Raw genomic sequence first — 20,868 nt, 5'->3', positions numbered from 1 at the left:
CAGTCACTTCTTGATCATTTCCTACAATTGTAGGAAATTAGCTTTCCTGAAAAATACATTCAAGCTACATGGCAAAAATGTATAGAATTGCAGGAAACTGGCTTGAAACTGCAACATTTTCTTTCAGCTCCATGGCAGAATTGTATTAGATAAGCTTTGAAACTGAATTTTTTTCTGCTGCCAAGTTAATATTTTTTACTTATTCTTTGTTCCGTGTATGTTTTTTCACCACTCTAGAGTGCAGTCTATGAATTTGAGTGGTTACATTTCCCCAGTCCCATCCATAGGCTGTATACAAAAACAGTGGGGGCCCAATTCAGTTTTTCAAATACCAGAATGTAGTTTTTAGTATTTGAAAAATCCCATAGAGTTCTGGTAAAAAGGTAGTGTACTATATACGCAATAGCAAGGGAATGAGTGTGAGCCTCCTCACCGACTTGCTTTGCTTCCACCGCGGCAGTGTACTCCCTGCTGAAGCTCAACTCGGTGATGGCCACATCGTCCAGGATGATGTTGAAGTCCTTGGCCCGTTCAAAGAGCTCCCGCCGAATCATCAGGGACACCTAACGACAGAAGAACCCTTTTATTGCCATTGGTCCATCATTCTAAAATGCATTTCGATTGGAAAACTATAAAAACCTGTTTCAATTGAGAAGGCCATTACTGAGCTCAATTCATTAAAGTACATTCAGTAAGCTGCAGGTGCATGGAGCCAGGACAAATGTAGTGTAAATGTTTGTATAACGCAGAAAAGTTCTTCAGACTCAAATCTAAAAAAATTTTTTTTTACAAAATAAAAGGTGATAAAGTGCATACCAATAGCGCAAAAGTCTAATGTGGCAACTACAACTTTACCATAGCACTTTAAGAGAAACAGCATTCCCAAAACCACCCCTTCCTGTATACCTGAGCTCTCTGTGTGATGAGCTGCGAGGCGTTGAACTTGGCCACCACACTCTTCAGCACCTCATTGACGATGGATGGCAGCACCTTCTCATCATAATCCTTGCCGAGCTGCTGGTACATGGCAGGCAGGTTGGAGGCCACAGGACGGGACAGCACACGCAGGGCGATGTTCACCATCTGCAGGTCTGTACCAGGACAGCGACAATAAGGAAGAGCGAGTCGGAGCCATTTTAGGTGATATTCAAGACTCAATAGGAGAAAGGATTAAACCGAAATGTGTCATCTGCATTTAACCCAACCCCTCTGTATCAGAGAGGCAAGGCCTTAATCAACGTCCATGTCATCCACACCCGGTGTGCAGTTGTTTTGGGGGGTTAACTGCATTGCTCTAAGGCAGAACAGCAGATTGTCCATCGTGCCAGCTCAGGGATTCAAACCATCAACCTTTTGGTAATTGCTTAAACACTCTTAACCACTAGGCTAAAATGGCTGTAAATATCAGAGTGGTCCTTTAACATAGCCTCCATTCACTGTTTGCCAGTCTTTCTTTCCTTCTCTATGAAAATAATGAATGTTCTTTATCCAATATTTTTCCACTCGTCTCACTGCAGCCAGGAGGCAAGATACTGTTATGAATACATTCTGTACGAACAGCAATAATTAAAAAAAATCAATCCATTAAATCCATCCTGCCATGGAATCAGTGTGTTGCAATAGCAACAGCAGGAATAATGGACCTTGTTACAATTCAGTAAATGTGGATCTAGTTTTGGTGAATGTCATTCTCCACAAATATACAACAGTTTAGAATGGCCCAGACTGAAGTGCTGTTGTGGAGTCAATCAAATCACAAAAAAGTATTTTTGTAAAAAAGGTACAGTTTGTTCCTAGATGTGTTCCATAAACTAAACAACATCTCATATGCAACAAGAGGTTTTATTTGATCCCAAGACAAAGGATAATTTTGATCAGGATTAAATGTTCAGAAATACGTGTCCAACCAAGTCACCTTTGCTTCCGGTTAGGGACGATATCTTTCTTGGTCTCGCCCTTATGTCATAGATGACAGGGTACTGGAACCATGGTATCCTGTCAACAAGAATGTAGGGTGAGGACAATGAATATAGCCTTGTTTAAACAGTCCACCAAAGACATGGATCACCCTCATCCCCCGCTGTGAAAACAGTTCAGGGTCGTTCGTGTTCATTAGGGCACACAACCGAAAACAAAACATTTCGCAAAAGGAAAACGAACATGAGTTTCTTATTGGACATGTGCAGGTAGTCCCTCCCTATTGCAGTTTTCCTCCATCATGAGCCTAATGAACACGACAACGCACTGCCCTGCCAGTCAAGGTCAAAAAGGTGAGTGATAACGAAGGACATCTACCTAATGTGGAGCCCCTCAGCGAGTACCGTGTCCATCTGCATCCCACCAATCCTGTTGAAGATGATGGCTCTCTGACCACCTTCCACTGAGGAGAAAAGGAACTCATTTAAAACCAGTTGCAGTACAGTTTAGCAATTACGCTTCAAAACATGATCCAGGGGTTATTTGCATCCCATGGTAATAAGGACCACCGATACAATAGCGTTAATAGAAAATGTCTGACAACTCCCCGGGATAGCCGTGTGAATTAAGGTTGATTAGGGGGAGGGGGCCGTACTGTTTGACAAACAGACAACACTGTGCTTTCCTCTACTCTTGTCCGATCTCTTCTAAGTCGCACGTGAGAACATCCAATGACTACTTTTGAACCTTTCCCCCAATGTATGAGGTGGTGGTGAGTAAAGGAGATAGGAATCGAGTTAAGACGAATTGAGAAAGAGCCCTTGGGTCCTTGTAGCGCAGTGTTGTCTCTAGTCTGTCAAGCAGTAAGGTCAACCTCCCCCAATTCTCCTTTAATTTACAAAGCTATCCCAGCTAAAAGGTAGTCCATTAACCATTAAAAATAATGAGTCAGCACAGGCTCCCGAGTGGCGCAGCGGTCTAAGGCACTGCAACGCAGTGCTTGATGCATCACTACAGACACCTTGGTTCGATTCCAGGCTGTATCACAACCGGCTGTGATCGCGAGTCCCATAGGGTAGCACACAATTGGCCCAGCTTCGTCCAGGTTTGGCCGGTGTAGGCAGTCATCGTAAATAAGAATTTGTTTAACTGACATGCCTAGTTAAATAAAATAGCAATATACGGTTGATTTACGCAACAACTTCGAGCATTGAAGTGAGGCTAAACTGGGTCTTGCAGCTATCACGTTTTAACTATAGGCACATAACTTTGATTTGGGAAGAGCATGGTAAGTTGAGCCAAGCCTTTTTTCTAGGAAACCATACACAAAATTAATCATGTGACCAAATATTTGAGATTAGAGAACGTGTTTTACAACCATTTAAATTAATCTGCTGCTAAGGAGAAGTCTCAAGACGAATGTGAGTTGATGACGTGGTAGGCACAGATTGTCCCATGAATTAATCATAAAAATTGAGGATTTGATGATAACTGAAACAAACATTCTGGATAATATAGAGAACCTTTATTTATTGATCAGCATTTTGATATGCTCGAAAAGAATCAGATACATCGAAGAGAACAAGACCTTTCCTCGAGCTCTGCGAGTGAAACTGAAAGGAAGCCGCTGTCTTTATAACTGCGTCCCCAGAAGATAAAGCATTGCTTACAAGCATAAGTGAGCAGTTAAAAGGCTCCCCTGCATTTTCAACATTTTGTTAAAAATCACGCAACATTTCAACGTCCTGCTACTCATGCCAGGAATATAGTATATGCATATGATTAGTATGTGTGGATAGAAAACACTGACGTTTCTAAAACTGATTAAATCATGTCTGTGACTATAACAGAACGTGAACAGCAAGCGAAATCCCAAGAAACACCTGGTCAAAAAAAAAAAAAAAAAAAAAAAAAAAGTATTCATCCGCCAGTCTCTGAATTGTCTATGGCAAGAGAAAATAGATGGCGATCAGTTGACAGTTCCTACAGCTTCCACACGATGTCGCCAGTACTGTCAATTTCATGGGATTTAATACTTGGTGGAATGAGAAATAGACCCGTCCTCTCATCCAGTATACAGGAAGAGGCTTATGGGGGAGAGACAATGGACGATGATTTCAAGAGTAGCTGCTATTGAATACAGATCGCCCCGTGATCAATTTGATCGATTATTAACGTTTACAAATACCTAAAGTTGGGTTACAAAAGCAGTTTGAAGTGTTTTGTCAAAGTTTATAGCCAACTTTTTTAATTTAAAAAATTGACGTTGCGTTTTGGAATGGTTCTTTTCCATGGATCAGACGGGCTATATAAAATGGACATTTTGGGTATACATGGACGGATTTAAATCGGAAAAAAGACCCAATTGTGATGTTTATGGGACATATAGGAGTGCCAACAAAGAAGCTCGTTAAAGGTAATGAATGTTTTATTTCTGCGTTTTGTGTAGCGCCAGCTACGCTAATTCTTTTGTTTACGCCACCTTCAGGTATTTCGGGGTGTTGCATGCTATCAGATAATAGCTTCTCATGCTTTCGCCGAAAAGCATTTAAAAAATCTGACATGTTGGCTAGATTCACAACGAGTGTAGCTTTAATTCAGTACCCTGCATGTGTGTTTTAATGAAAGTTTGAGTTTTATTGAATACTATTAGCATTTTGCACTTCCATTTCCTGTTGACTAGGTGGGACGCTAGCGTCTCACATGGCTCTAAGAGGTTAAAAAAAGCTGGATCTATTGCCTGGCTACTGAGGGAGGTTGAGGCCTTAAACAGGAATGGATTACAGTAATAAAATGGAAGAAATACGAGCGGAAAATAAGATTGAAAACTACCGTGGACTCCTTTAAAAGACACTACGATATGATAAAACGATGTATGGAATCAATCTTTAGGATGTTTATAACATAACTTCAATAATATTCCAACCGGAGAATTTCTGTCTTCAGAAAAGCAAAGGAACGCAGCTAGCTCTCATGTGAAATGCGCGTGACTGCTGGCAGACCTGTGACTCAATCTTCTCTCAGGAGATCTCTTCTCAGGTTTTTGCCTGCCATGAGTTGTTATACTCAGACATAATTCAAATAGTTTTAGAAAATTCAGTGTTTTCTATCCAATACTACTAATAATAATAATAATAATAATAATAATAATAATAATAATAATAATAATAATAATAATAATAATCATATATTAGCAACTGGGACTGAGGAGCAGGTAGTTCACTCTGGGCACCTTTTCATCCAAGCTACTCAATACTGCCCCTGCAGCCTTAAGTTTACGTAGCGGCCTCAGAGATTTTACATATTTATCTGTACATGGAATTGTATTTTTTTTTTTATTTTATAGGAAAATGCCACGGGTACTGTGGCATGTAGAAGGAAAAGCTATGTACATTTGCAAAAATACTGTGCTAAATCATATGTGAAGAATGCAACAAAGATGCAGAATCATCTGGCCAAGTGCATAAAGTTCCCTTAACACCTCTGCGCACCTCTCCGCTAGCGGGCTGAAATTCAACATACGGTGATCGCTACATAAATAGTCATATTAAACATTTATGAAAATACAAGTGTCTCACATGTATCGAAAGCATAGAACCTTCCTAATCCAACTGCGTTGTCAGATTTAAAAAAGGATTTAATGCAAAAGAATACGATGCGATTATCTGATCATAGGGCCCCATTAAAAAAAACAATTTTAACCAGCATGGGCGTAACAATCAAACTGCATTAAAATAAATTGTTTACCTTTGACGATCTTCGTCTGTTTGCAATTCCAATGCTCATTGTTACACAATGAATGATCTTTTGTTTGATAAAATCCGTTTTTATAGCCTAACACGAAACATTTTGTGAACCGCGTGTGTCGTGAATTCCGTCACATTCCATTTGACAACACATTCCAGGTAAATAACCCACACAGAACGTGACTTTTCCAGTCATGTTTGGTTTCACTGCAATCAACTGGTTTGTTTGTAACACAATCAAACCTGATGGGCCATTTCGCAGGACGTATTGACTGAAAGAAACCGATTTGAAGACAAGTCATGACATCATTGTGTACCAATGATTTGCCCGCTGTTTCGTTGATTGAGTGTCTTTTAACACTCACAACAAGCAGCCTCTGACAAAAAGTCCCTCTACACCTTATTGATAGCAACAGCTCATGGTCCTCCTGGAATCAGACGTTTGACTCAATGGAGGAACGTAGTCAGAGAAATGCTGATGAATGTCTTGCTCGAGCTGTGTGTGCAACTGGTTCGCCTGATGCTCAAAGGCAATGTATATTGGAAGAGATTACTCAATGTTCTTCGCCCAGCATACACACCTCAAACCAGATATGCTTTATCTACTAATTCGCTGGATGCCGAGTTGCTTGACCTTCACTTGAAGGTCAGACTGTATTGTAATCATCTCTGATGGGTGGTCAAATGTTTGTTTGTGGGCAAGGAATAATTACACTACCTCTCCACCCCTCAACCAGTATTCTACAAGAGCACAGACACAAGGAAGAAGACACACCGGTCTCTACTTTGCAGATGAGCTGAAAGCCGCCATCAATGACCTTGACCATAGAAGGTATTTGCACTGGTGACAGAAAATGCTGAGAACATGAAGGCTGATTGGTCTACATTGGAGGACACCCCTCACATCACACCCATTGGCTGTGGTGCTCATGCATGAGTAAAACAATGGACACTACTAGAGAGCCAAGGAAATGGTTAGGTATGTGAAGGGTCATCAAGTTATAGCAGCAATCTACCTCACCAAGCAAAGTGAGAAGAATAAGAGCACTACATTGAAGCTGCCCAGCAACACCTGTTGGGGTGGTGTTGTAATGTTTGACATTACAACACTTTTTAGGAGATGGAATGGATCATTCAATATTCCCTTTTGTTCAGTGAAATCATCCGATGTGAAGTCAACTCATTTAAACGTTCAATTTGTAACAAAATTGTATTCCTATTGGAAGGATTTAAATACATTTGTAACTCCAGTTGAAGTCAGAAGTTTACATACACCTTTGCCAAATACATTTAAACTCAGTTTTTCACAATTCCTGACAGTTAATCCTAGTAAAAATGTCCCGTCTTAGGTCAGTTAGGATCAACACTTTATTTTAAGAATGTGAAATGTAAGAATAACATTAGAGCGAATGATTAATTTCAGCTTATTTCTTTCAGACATTCCCAGTGGGTCAGAAGTTTACATACACTCAATTAGCATTTGGTAGCATTGCCTTTAAATTTTTTAACTTGGGTCAAAGGTGTCAGGTAGCCTTTCACACGCATCCCACAATAAGTTGGGTGAATTGTGGCCCATTCCTCCGAACAGAGCTGGTGTAACTGAGTCAGGTTTGAAGGCCTCCTTGCTCGCACATGCTTTTTCAGTTCTGCCCACAAATGTTCTATTTTGTGAAGTGCACCAGTCGCTCCTGCAGCAAAGCTCCGCCACAACATGATGCTGCCACCCCCGTGCGTCATGGTTGAGATGGTGTTCCTTGTCTTGCAAGCCTCACACTTTTTCCTCCAAACATGATGATGGGCATTATGGCCAAACATTTCTATTTTTGTTTCATCAGACAATTCTCCAAGAAGAACGATCTTTCTCCCCATGTGCATTTTCAAACCGTAGTCTGGCTTTTTTAATGGCGGTTTTGGAGCAGTGGCTTCTTCCTTGCTTAGCTGCCTTTTTGGTTATGTTGATATCGGACTCGTTTTACTGTGGATATAGGTACTTTTGTACCCGTTTCCTCTAGCATTCTCACAAGGTTCTTTGCTGTTCTGGGATTAATATGCACTTTTTGCATCAAAGTACGTTCATCTCAAGGAGACAATATGACAGCTGCGTGGTCCCATGGTGATTATACTTGCGTACTATTGTTTGTACAGATGAACGTGGTACCTTCAGGCATTTGGAAATTGCTCCCAAGGATGAACCAGACTTGGAGGTCTACAATTATTTGAGGTCTTGGCTGATTTCTTTTGATTTACCCACGATGTCAAGCAAAGAGGCACTGCGTTTGAAGGTATGCCTTGAAATACATACACAGGTACACCTACAATTGACTCAAATTATGTAAATTAGGCTATCAGAAGCTTTTAAAGCCGTGACAATTTTCTGGAATTTTCCAAGCTGTTTAAAAGGCAGTCAACTTAGTGTATGCAAACTTCTGATCCACTGGAATTGTGATACAGTGAAATAAGTGAAAAATTACTTGTGTCATGCACAATGTAGATGTCCTAACCGACTTGCCAAAACTATAGTTTGTTCACAAGAAATTTGGGTAGTGGTTGAAAAACTTGTTTTAATGACTCCAACCTAAGTGTATGTAAACTTCCGATTTCAACTATATGTCTACTTAAAGAAAAAGGTTTATGTTTCTGTCTCCATATGATATGGTTAATATCCCATTATCCCGCAAATTTGTCCTGGGATAAACATTGAGTTGTTATTTTACCTGAAATGCACAAGGTCCTCTAATCCGACAATTAATCCACACATAAAACGGTCAACCGAGTTGTTTCTAGTCATCTCTCCTCCTTCCTGACTTCATAATGCGATTAGTTGCATTACCGCCACTAACCTCGGTCGTCTTTGTCACCCACGTGGGTATAACCAATGAGGAGATGGGAGAGGCAGGACTTGCAGCGCGATCTGCGTCAGAAATAGAACTGACTTCTATTTTAGCCCTTGGCAACACGCTCGTTTGCGGTGCGTGAGCATGAATTGAATAACAGATTTCTACATTTATTTTGCAACGCTCGGACACGCGAGCGGTGTCGTCAGCCGGCTGACCTTCATTCTTTGGCTGTTTATTAAATTTGAAGAGGATTGCACAGGTAGTACATTAGCAATACCAAGGTAGTTTGTTTGACATATGGCTAAATGTAGAGATCAGGTATATTAATGACTTAAAAGCTGTTATGTAGTGCGGCACTTGTTCACGGATGTGAATGAGACGATTAGCTTTAAGATAAAACTTAATAGGTAGAGATCTATTGTAGGGCTAGGATAAAGAATTATAGAGCTAAATAAAATGTGCCTAGATTCTCTATTGGAGTAGGCCTATAAGATCCTAAAATAATTGGTGTCATCCTTTTACATTAAACTAAATCCCAATATTAAAAATTAATAAGGAATGGGTATTGTCAACAGGGTTGTTGTCTCTACTAGTGTGTGGCGTGCAGGTTAACACAGGCAGAGGGGTATTGTTAGAAGTAATCTTATTTCCATCCAACTCAGGCCTGTCAGTAGTTACACAAGGAAGTGTCGCTCATCTAATATTACCTTGAATGCTCCATCTGATATGAGCTCTCGAAATAGTGGCCTAGGAATTTTTCATTTGAATGCTAGAAGCTTGAGCCAAAAGCTAGATTTGATTGAAATACTGGTCTCACAATCACATGCTGACATGATTATATCTGAATCCTGAGTCCATTTCAACTTCTGTTCTGAAACAGTATGAATGCTTAGTTCTAAATGTGGTCCTTGGTCATAATGCACTATTAACGCTAGTGGGAGCTTATCTCCCACCCTCAGCTCTGGTATCTGCACTAAGCAAATTGCTTGAGTTAATGTCTTTTGTAAACTCTGAATAATTGATTATAAGAGATCTCAATCTGGATTGGCTCATGCCAGCATCGTTTAAATTAAAAGACATTTGTAACTAAATAAATCTTGCTCAACTATACTTACCAGTCCTAATCCAAAAGACCCCCCAAAATGTACATTAATAGACCTTATCTTAACAAATACACCTCACAAATATATAGCTAGTGGGTTATTTGCTAATGACATCAGTGACCACTGCCCTATTGCATATATCAGAGATACTAGGCTAAAAAAACATAACCCACGTATAATTCTTAAGAGAAACTATAAACACTTCTCAGAGCAAGCCTTTATCCATGACCTTTAGCTTTTATCCGTAAACTGCATAATGGACCCAGTTTTAGCGTTCTTTCTTTTCACCAATTTTTACCTTCATGGCTGATAAACACGCCCCGTTAAAGCGACTTAGGGTAAAAAAAATATAAAAAAATGTTTTTAAATTGAACTAATCCTTGGTTCTTCTGTGATTTGAAAATCATTTTTCTGCAAAATAATCAAGCATGGGCCTTGGCGAGGAAAACTGGTGATTGGCTGCTTTTTTGGCAATTGAGAAATAAATGGACCGGGGGAATAAAAAAGGCAAAATCTAGGTATTTCCTTGATGCTATGACAGAGTCTGCTGGTGAACCCGATAAATTCTGGAAAACTGTCAACTCACTTAAACGAGGAAACTCCGACTTCCCTGCCGAAGTAAAATACATCGGAATCTGGGCTCATCAGTGACCGAGCTGAAATTTGTGATATTTTTAAAAAGCATTTTTATTTCTGCTGGTTCTTTTTGAAAGAAAAAATGGCCAACTGGTATATTTTTTAGCCCCTCAGCCTTTAGCTGATGTGGAAAGCAGTAAACCGTTTTTTACATTTTCACAAAGTCAGAAGATGTCCTATCTGCAATAGATTATAAGAAATCATTAGGCGCTGACAATCTGGATCTATATTTACTCAAGTGTGCGGCACCTATTACTGCTGGTGTAGTGACATTTTTATGCTGGTTTAAAAAAAATATAAACTTGTGTATTGATTTTAAGTAACGCATTGATGGTTAGGTACATTGCAACGATGGTGCTTTTTTCAAGAATGTGCTTTTGTTAAATCATCAAGTTGATGTAGGCTGTGAGTCGATGATAAATTAACAGGCACCGCATTGATTATATGCAACGCAGGACAAGCTAGTTAACCTAGTAATATCAACCACGTGTAGTTAACCACTAGTTATGTGAAGATAAGTTACCATTAAAAACTTACTTTGGCTCCTTGCAGCCAGAAGGTCCTTTTGATGCTGCACCCACAACAGGTGGTCAGCCTGCCAAGCAGGTCTCCTCGTAATGTAATCGGCGTCCATAAAGGCTGATTACCGATTGTTATGAAAACTTGAAACTCTGCCCTAATTAAAACAAAAAATAGCCGAGGTGATAAAGTAACGACCATGGAATAAACACAAAATATGGGTGGAGAGGGTTTTACCTCGCTCTGGATGATCCGTACTGCATGTATTCGTGGCTATCGTGCCATGGCTGTGTCAGGGTCGATTGGAATTTAAAATTAGGCATCACGCTACCAGTAAAGTAACACCCAAGACAAATGTTTTCTGTCAGTCAATAGCGTCCGTTAGAATTTGTTCCTTTTTGTCAGACTAAAACAGGATATAAATGACTACATAAAACATCTTGGATGTAAAGAACTGGTCTCGCAATACACAAAAAAGTTAGGACACCTACTCATTCAAGGGTTTCTTTATTTCCTACATTGTAGAATTGAAGACATCAAAACCATTAACACATATGGAATCCTGTAGTAACCAACAAAAAAAAAAATATTTTATGTGTGAGATTCTTCAAAAAGTTGCCACCCTTTGCCTTGACAGCTTTACGCTTTCTCTCAACCAGCTTCATGAGCTGGAATGTATTTCAATTAACAGGTGTGCCTTTTTAAAAGATAATTTGTGGAATTTATTTCCTTCTTAATGCGTTTGAGCCAATCAGTTGTGTTGTGACAAGGTAAGGTGGTATATAGAAGATGGTCTTTTACCAAATAGGGCAAAGTCCATATTATGGCAAGAACAGCTCAAAAAAAGCAAAGATAAATGACAGTCCATTACTTTAAGAAGGTCAGTCAATCCGGAACATGTCAAGACTTAGCGTTTTGTCAAGTGCATTTGCAAAAACCAAGCGCTATGATGAAACTGGACCTTGCGAGGACCCTAACAGTAAAGGAAGACCCAGAGTTACCTTTGCTGCAGAGGATAAGTTCATTAGAGTTACCAGCCTCAGATTACAGCCAAAAATTGCTACAGAGTTCAAATAACAGACATCTTAATGCCAACTTCAGAGGAGACTGCGTGAAACAGTCATGGTCGAATTGCAGCAAAGAAACCACTACTAAAGGACACCAATAATAAGAGAATTGCTTGGGTGAAGAAACAAGCAATGGAAATGTCTTGGGTCAGATGAGTCCAAATTTGAGATTTTTGGTTCCAACTGCCATGTCTTTGAGAGATGCAGTGTAGGTGAACGGGTGACCTCCGCATGTGTGGTTCCCACCATGAAGCATGGAGGAGCTGTGATGAGGCGTCGCTGGTGACACGGTCTGTGATTTATTTAAAATTCAAGGCACACTTAACCAGCATGCCTACCACAGCATTCTGAAGGCTGCATTTGGTTTGCGCTTAGTGGGACTATAAATTTGTTTTTCAACAGGACAATGACCCAACACACCCCCAGGCAGTGTAAGGGCTATTTGATCAAGAAGGAAAGTGATGGAGTACTACATCAGATGACCTGGCCTCCACAATCCCCCGACACCAACCAAATTGAGATGGTTTGGGATGAGTTGGACAGCAGAGTGAAGGAAAAGCAGCCAACAAGTGCCCAGCATGTGGGAACTCCTTCAAGACTGTTGGAAAAGTATTCCAGGTGAAGCTGGTTGAGAGGATCCCAAGACTGTGCAAAGCTGTCAAAGGGTGGCTACTTTGACAAATCTAAAATATATTTTGATTTGTTTAACACTTTTTTGGTTACTACATGATTACATTTGTGTCATTTCATAGTTGTGATGTCTTCACCATTAATCTACAATGTAGAAAATACAAATATAGAAAACCTCTTGAATGAGTAGGTTCATCCAAACGTTTGAATGGTACTCTATACACACACGAAAAATACAACGCTAGAAAGATATTGCTCAACAGACGAAGAACCTCGGGCAGCTGTCTGGGAAGAACATAGAATTGTCTAATATCACATTTACCTAAGTATTCAGACCCTTTGCTCAGTACCTTGAAGCACATTTGGCAGTGATTACAGCCTCAAATCTTCTTGGGTATGACGCTATAAGCTTCACACACCTGTATGAGTTTCTCCCATTCTTCTCTGCAGATTCTCTCATGCTCTGTCGGTTTGGATGGGCGATCAGGTACAAGCCCGGGCTCTGGCTGGGCCGCTCAAGGACATTCAGAGACTTGTCCCGAAGTCACTCCTGCGTCGTCTTGGCTGTGTGCTTTGGATCGTAGTCCTGTTAGAAGGTGAACCTTCGCCCCAGTCTGAGGTCCTGAGCGCTTTGGAGCAGGTCTTTTTTTTTATTTTTATGAAGGATCTTGCTGTACTTTGCTTTGTTCATCTTTCCTTTTACTGAGGAGTGACTTCCGCCTGGCCACTACCATAAAGGCCTGATTGGTGAAGTGCTGCAGAGATGGTTGTCCTTCTGGAAGGTTCTCCCATCTCTAAAGAGGAACTCTGGAGCTCTGTCAGGGTGACCATCAGATTCTTGGTCACCTCCCTGACCAAGGACATTCTCCCCCGATTGCTGGTTGGCTGGTGGGGCAGCTCTAGTAACAGTCTTAGTGGTTCCAAACGTCTCAATTTAAGAATGATGGATGCCACTGTGTTCCTGGAGACCTTTAATGCTGCATAAATGTTTTGGTACCATTCCCCAGATCTGTGCCTCAACATCCTGTCTTGGTGCTCTACGGACAATTCCTTCAACCTCACGGCTTGTTTTTTTGCTCTGACATGCACTGTGGGACAGGTGTGTGCCATTTCAGAGCTCTTCAGAGTTCTTTCAGAGTGACCATTGGGTTCTTGGTCGCCTCCCTGACCAAGGATCTTCTCCCCCGATTGCTCAGTTTGGCCGGGCGGCCAGCTCTAGGAAAGGTCTTGGTGGTTCCAAACTTCTTCCATTTAAGAATGATGTAAGCCACTGTTCTTGGGGACCTTCAAAGCTGCAGACATTTTTGTGTCCTTCCCCAGATCTGTCCCTCGACAACATTCCTGTCTCGGAGCTCTATGAACAACTCCTGCGACCTCATGGCTTGGTTCTTGCTCTGACATGCACTGTCAACTGTGGGACCTTACATAGACAGTTGTGTGCATTTTGAAATCAGGTCCAATCAATTGAATTTAACACAGGTGGACTCCAATCATGTAAAAATATCTCAAGGATGATCAATGGCAACAGGATGCACCTAATCTCAATTTCCAGTCTCATAGCAAAGGGTCTGAATATTTATGTAAAAGGTATCCGTTTTTACCTTTAAAACATTTTTTTTTCTTCAAATGTATTAAAACAGTTGTTGCTTTGCCATTATGGTGGTGTGTATACTGATGGAAAAAAATAAACGTAATCAATTTTAGAATAAGGCTGTAATGTAACAAAATGTGGAAGGGGTCTGAATACTTTCAGAATGCACTGTATAAACTGATTCCTTCAAAATACACAAACAAGCCAACCGGTGTCTGTCAAGTCTTGTTCGTATCACTATGTTTTTGTTAAGGGTTATCGTTTTTATTTTACATTTTGATTGTATTTTATGCATTTCTTTCTTTAATTGAACAATACAAAAATAACACTTATTTAGTTTACCTTCTTAGCTACGAGTTCACGCTTTGTCTAGGACAGTGAATAAATAAGGGCTATGCAGACGTGAGCATCCTGAAGCAACAAAAGCACAAATAAAAAAAGCAGCGGGGGTGTGCTGACACGTGCTGTTCAGAAATATGTATTGCAGTAACATGCAGTTCATAATGTTAGCACTAAGCGTCACTATTTGTATTGAGAACATTTACTACAGTGCTTTCCTACAGTCAAAGGTCATGCAAACAATCAGTCATCACTAGTTACAAAGTCAGAATCCCGGCCCACTTAAAAATATATGTCTCTTCTTAAAATGTTATTTTAAACATAACCCTAACCACAGTGCTAACCTTATGCCTAAACTTAAGTGAAGCCAACTTTACAATAGACAATTTTGACTTTGTTTCCACTTGATGGCACAGCCACAAGAGCTCTCATAAGTTAGCGGTTCATTACTTATCCAAACCCTATGAATATTACACTGTTACTCAATACAAAAAGTATTGGATATATATATATATGGATATATCTCTCTCTCTCCCTCTCTCTCTCTCTCAACTGCAAATTTCATGCACTGATTAATACAAAAAAAAATGTATGCAGGCAAACACTTGCACTGGTTTTAATAACACGCATTAATTAATTTAGCAAGCTATTAGTTAGCTGACGCACTTTTGTACATCTCGTTGTAACGTACAATTGACCTTATATTAGCGCCCAAAAAACATAATACTTCCAGGTCAACTGTAGTACAGTTGAGTACCACAATCTCGACCCTTTCCAGCAAAATCAATGACGAGACCATCATGCTGCCCGTCTCTGCATGATTGAAGAAAATGAGCTCCGTCTGGTCTTTTTAAAAATGGCGGGTGGGGAAGCGAAACCTACAGCGTGATAGGGGGAGATAAGCTGTGTGGGCAAACTGCTTTTTATACCTGATCTGTCCAACTTATCACCTCTAAAATGTAAATAAAACACTAAAGAGTTAATGTGTCATTACATACCCATTTGAAGGTTTTTGTCAAATTTGAATAAGGTTTTTAGGGTGGCGCTAAAGTTATCCTCAGAAGTAAACAGCGTCTGTTGCGGCTTTTGAGAGTCATGATGTCTCGATGCAAAAAACGAATGCATTCAGTTGTACAATTGACTAGGTTACCCGATCACTATCCCCTTCTTGTTTTTAATCTGTGAGAGAAGCGCTACACCTGGTGGAGAAAGGCTGTACGACAGAAAAAGTTGCATTATGCATGCTGTACGTTACGTCATGACACGTCACAATTTAACGTACAGCGTCAGAGTGGTCAGTATTTTCAACTTTCCCCCAATACTCATCGGGCTATTACCATGTAAATCAACGCTAGAATAGAAACGTCCAGATTGTAGCAACTGTTGGCATCAGTCCCATTTGTTTTCATTGAAGCCGTACGGAATGGGGTTCGTCAACAGTAGCTGGCTAGTTACAACAACCTTATCATGAAGGCAAGCACATGGACTAAAGGAACTGCACCAACTGTTGCTTTTTGTAGATTGCATATTTCGGAAAGCTAACTAAACCGACAAGCCCAGACAGAAAGTGTTATTTTTGTATTAAGTCAAAAGACGAGTTCATTTATGCGCCAGCCCAGCACTAGCTAACAGCTGTTAGCACATCAGCAAAGGATTGCTAGCTAGCTGGCTGGCTAGATTTACAAGGGTTAACTAGACAGTTAATGTTAACTAGCTAAGTGAGGACGTGATAAGGACAGGCCTGCTTGCTCGGTGAAATGTACTTTTGATTATTTCAAATGTTCTGGCAGTGCAGGCCACTCAACATCAAACCACCATACTTTCTCCCATTATAACACAGGACTGAATGATATTCAATAAGCAGCTCACGCAGCGCACCCTCTTCAGGCAACCATTGAACATTTTAGAACATCAACGCATTTAAGTTGCAGGCGTATTTGTTCATTATATCGGCACGATCGGTGGAATAATCGATACACATAGACATCGGTGAAAGGCTAACCGATAAATTGGTCAGGCTCTAATAGTATGTCTTGTCCTTTACCTGTGTATGTGGCTTCCTTGACTCCATAGGCAAGTGCTCCTGCCCCTATAAGCAGCTTGAACCCAAGACCTGCACCCCTTGGACCAGAGCCCATTCTGCTAGCCATCTGCCTCAACTGCCCTAGCAAACCCTGTAAAATGAGGGAGAGAAAAGAGAAAGCTCAAACAATGGCAGTTACAGGACAGTCAGACAGAGATTAAATCAGTCACGGTGGTAGCTAGCTGGACTTTAAGAGCATGTGGTTATCACATAATGGAGCAGACTTCAAAATAAATTGTGTAACATCTACTACTAGCAAAATCTGTAGATATTGTTATGATGGTCTGATTAATCATTTGTGTGCAAACTTTTCCTTACAAGCCACAATGTTGAATGACATTTAAACTTACGATATCAGTAACGTTAGCACGGTTTTTCCTTTTGCTACTCAAAATTTGACAACATATCCACAAGAGGTTATGCTTTACCCGAGTTAGGCACAGAGGTAAAGTTTTTATCTTTGATATTCAATTAATGACAATGAAAGTGGTATATCTGGAATCAGGGCAGAATATAAAACTAATTTTACCTTGGTAAAACCATATAGAATACCACAGTTTGAGTCATAATACCCATAAAACCTTGATGGCAAACAGGGAAATGGTTCAAATTCACCATACGGGAATTTTAGAAATGGCTGTGTTTCATGTAAGCATACCCTGGGGTGACGTTTTGACAACCGTGTAATATATTTGCCTGTATTTACCCCCCTAAAAATGAAATGCTAATTGACTGCTAATATGGCTAACAAAGATGTACATATGCCATGATCTGGATGAGACTGCTGAATCGAGGCAAAGGGAAGAATCTCTGGATTAACTATCTAATGTCAGCTAAATGTAGTTGTGAATATATTGGCCAAATCTCTTTAAATTGACAATTCTGTAAACTGTCTTGTGCATGATTTGAACTGACACAATAGAGCCCCACATAATACCAATAAAACCTAGAGGTCAAACAGGGAAATGGTTCCAATCGTTTTTCCACCATAAGGGATTTTAGAAACACTTAATATAAGGGCTGTGATTCGTGTAGCCTTACCCTGGCGTGACATTTTGATAACCATGTAAATCTCTCTCCGACAAGCTGACTTTCATCCTTATATTTGACTCCATTTACTTTCAGATAAAAAAAAAAAAACTGCTAAATTGGCATCAACATAGAATTCATGCAAGACTACAAATCCCTGCAGGTCATCTCTAGCTGACATCTTTGCTAAATTGTGTCAATTTAAAACTTGCACAAGACAGTGCACAGAATGGTCCATTTAAAGAAATGTAACCAATTGATGATTCATTACTACATTTAACTAACATAGATAGATAGAGATTCTTACATTTGGCTCGTTTCGGCAGTCTCAGCCATATCATGGCATTTGTCATTTTTAATGATAGCCACATTAGCGTTTCATTTTGGGGGAGTAAATACATCACCTTGACCGAGAGAGATTTACACGGTTATCAAAAGGTCATGCTAAGGTAAGCCTACACGAAACCGAGACCTAATTTGAAGTGTTCCTAAAATCACATATGGGGAAAATGAATGGTGCCAAAAAACTATTGGAACCAAGTTTACTGTGGATATTGTGTCTCAAATTTCGAGTAGAGTATACTGTACGTTTATGCAACACTCTGGCTTGTAAGGAACATTTACGATTTTGCGCACACTTCTCAGGCTGTAACGATTTTTTACAGCCTGATTAATCAGACTAGTGTCATGTTATCTTCGTGGCAACCTTCAACTTCATCCTGTAATAATGGACAATTACAAAACAAGTGGGTGTGGACTAACGTTAACTAGCAAAGATTCTCAAACGGATAAGCTCGAGCTTGCAGTATACTTACAGGATAATGTAGTTACTATCTATACGAATTGGTGTCTCAGCTATGAATGGTCTACCTCGCAAACCACTGTCTATCTTGCTAGTTAAGTCAGCTATCATTCAAAAGCTAATGCTAGGTTGCATAGCTGGCTAACATGGTTGCTTCTACGGCGTTCCGTTTGTTCAATATTGCACAAGTTAATTGCCCAAATAATGTAGCTACTGTATTCGCTAGCTGCTTAAAAATGACGGTTTCAACTTACACCGGGCTCTTTATTCGCCATGCTTTGTTCTTGTTGGAAAACGTAACTTGAAGTGAATCGAAGGTCGCGTGTGTTGAAAGTAGCACTTCCTGTGGGTGGAGCATCATTGAAAAATGTAGGCTTTATTTATTTCAGCGAGCTAAACACACCTGCTGCTGCAAACAGAAGCTCAAAATGCACAGATTCCAGTATGATGCAATTCAGTATGCTGAAATTGTACAATTATTACAAAACGGAGGTAAAGCAATGGTCTCATTCTGAAATGTACAGAAGTTGAATTCACTGTAGACAATTACATTTTACACATTGTACATAAATGTGACTCAAATGTATCCAGTCCCTACATGGTCTATTGGCCCCTATGAGTCTCTAAAGCCTTGTTCACACTGGCAGTTTGAAGTAACTCAAGTGTTCCGTATATAGCCAAATTGAATCTGATCTCTTTCCTGCAGTCTGAACAGCCAAAAAGCACATGCAATCAGATATTTCTAAACACATTTCAATCCACCTTCATAGGTCAAATCAAATTTTATTGCTCACAAACACGTGTTTAGCAGATGTTATTACGGGTGTAGCGAAATTGTGTTTCTTGCTCTGACAGTGCAGTAATATCTAACAATTAATATCTAACAATTTCACAACATATACCCAATACACACAAATCTAAGTAAAGGAATAGAATTAAGAGTATATAAATATATGGACGAGCAATGTCAGAGCGGCATACACTAAGATACAGTAGAATAGTATAGAATACAGTTGATACATATGAGATTAGTCATGCAAGATATGAAAACATTATTAAAGTGACTAGTGTTCCATTTATTAAAGTGGCCAGTGATTTCAAGTCTATGTACATGTAACGGATGTGAAATAGCTAGCTAGTTAGCGGTGGTGCGCGCTAAATAGTGTTTCAATCGGTGACGTCACTTGCGCTGAGACCTTAAAGTAGTGGTTCCCCTTGCTCTGCAAGGGCAGCGGCTTTTGTGGAGCGATGGGTAACGATGCTTCGTGGGTGACTGTTGTTGATGTGTGCAGAGGGTCCCTGGTTCGCGCCCGGATATGGCTGAGGGGACGGTTTAAAGTTGCTGTTACATTGGTGCCGTGACCCGGATCACTGGTTGCTGCGGAAAAGGAGGAGGTCAAAAGGGGGGTGAGTGTAACGGATGTGAAATAGCTAGCTAGTTAGCGGTGGTGCGCGCTAAATAGCGTTTCAATTGGTGACGTCACTTGCGCTGAGACCTTGCAGTAGTGGTTCCCCTTGCTCTGCAAGGGCCGCGGCTTTTGTGGAGCGAAGGGTAACGATGCTTCGTGGGTGACTTGTTTATGTGTGCAGAGGGTCCCTGGTTCGAGCCCGGGTATGGGTGAGGGGACCGTTTAAAGTTATACTGTTACATACACTACCGGTCAAAAGTTTTAGAACACCTACTCATTCAAGGTTTTTTCTTTATTTTTACTATTTTCTACATTGTAGAATAATAGTGATGACATCAAAACGATGAAATAGCACATATGGAATCATGTAGTATTAAAAAAAAAGTGTTAAACCGATTCTTTAAAGTAGCCAAACTTTGCCTTTGACAGCTTTGCACACTCTTGGAATTCTCTCAACCAGCTTCATGAGGTCGTCACCTGGAATGCATTTCAATTAACAGGTGTGCCTGTGGAATTTCTTTCCTTATTGCTTTTGAGCCAATCAGTTGTCATGGACTCAAACGGTGGTATACAGAAGATGGCCCTATTTGGTAAAAGACCAACTACATATTATGGCAAGAACGGCTCAAATAAGCAAAGAGAAACAACAGTCCATCGTTACTTTAAGACATGAAGGTCAGTCTATCTGGAAAATGTCAAGAACTTTGAAAGTTTCTTCAAGTGCAGTCGCAAAAACCATCAAGCACTATGATGAAACTGCCTCTCATGAGGACCGCCACAGGAAAGGAAGACCCAGAGTTAACTTTGCTGCAGAGGATAAGTGCATTAGTTACCAGCCTCAGAAATTGCAGCCTAAAAATAAATGCTTCAGGGTTCAAGTAACAGACACATCACAAGCATTTCGTTACACTCGCATTAATATCTGCTAACCGTGTGTAGGTGACCAATTAAATTGGATTTTGATTTGACATCAACATCAACTGTTCAGAGGAGACTGTGTGAATCAGATCTTCATGGTCGAATTGCTACAAAGAAACCCCTACTAAAGGACACCAATAATAAGAAGAGACTTGCTTGGGCCAAGAACACGAGCATTGGACATTAGACTAGTAGAAATCTGTCCTTTGGTCTGATGAGTCCAAACTTGAGATTTTTGGTTC

The 20,868-nt window shown here is 40.2% G+C and overlaps 1 protein-coding gene across 3 annotated transcripts in view; it reads right to left on the bottom strand.

Moving 5' to 3' along the window:
• Positions 1 to 18,709, bottom strand: part of phb2a (prohibitin 2a) — a 36,164-nt gene extending 17,455 nt beyond the window's left edge. For 2 of the 3 annotated variants that reach the window (XM_021612665.2, XM_021612666.2), the window contains exons 1-6: positions 18,554 to 18,709; positions 16,430 to 16,559; positions 2,296 to 2,380; positions 1,916 to 1,995; positions 907 to 1,091; positions 434 to 563 (exon numbers count right to left, since the gene is read on the bottom strand). In XM_021612665.2, coding sequence (XP_021468340.1) covers positions 434 to 563; positions 907 to 1,091; positions 1,916 to 1,995; positions 2,296 to 2,380; positions 16,430 to 16,559; positions 18,554 to 18,574 — 631 coding nt within the window. In that variant the 5' untranslated portion in view covers positions 18,575 to 18,709. Of the gene's footprint in view, positions 1 to 433; positions 564 to 906; positions 1,092 to 1,915; positions 1,996 to 2,295; positions 2,381 to 16,429; positions 16,560 to 18,312; positions 18,464 to 18,553 lie in introns of those variants that run through there. The other variant, XM_036985509.1, reaches the window with a different exon arrangement.
• Between the last annotated feature and the right edge of the window lie 2,159 nt (positions 18,710 to 20,868).

The sequence above is a fragment of the Oncorhynchus mykiss genome, chromosome 8 (assembly GCF_013265735.2).
Source record: "Oncorhynchus mykiss isolate Arlee chromosome 8, USDA_OmykA_1.1, whole genome shotgun sequence".
Taxonomy (NCBI): Eukaryota; Metazoa; Chordata; class Actinopteri; order Salmoniformes; family Salmonidae; genus Oncorhynchus; species Oncorhynchus mykiss.
Note: the sequence above shows the minus strand (reverse complement) of the source record. Positions and strands in the feature narration are given on the sequence as shown.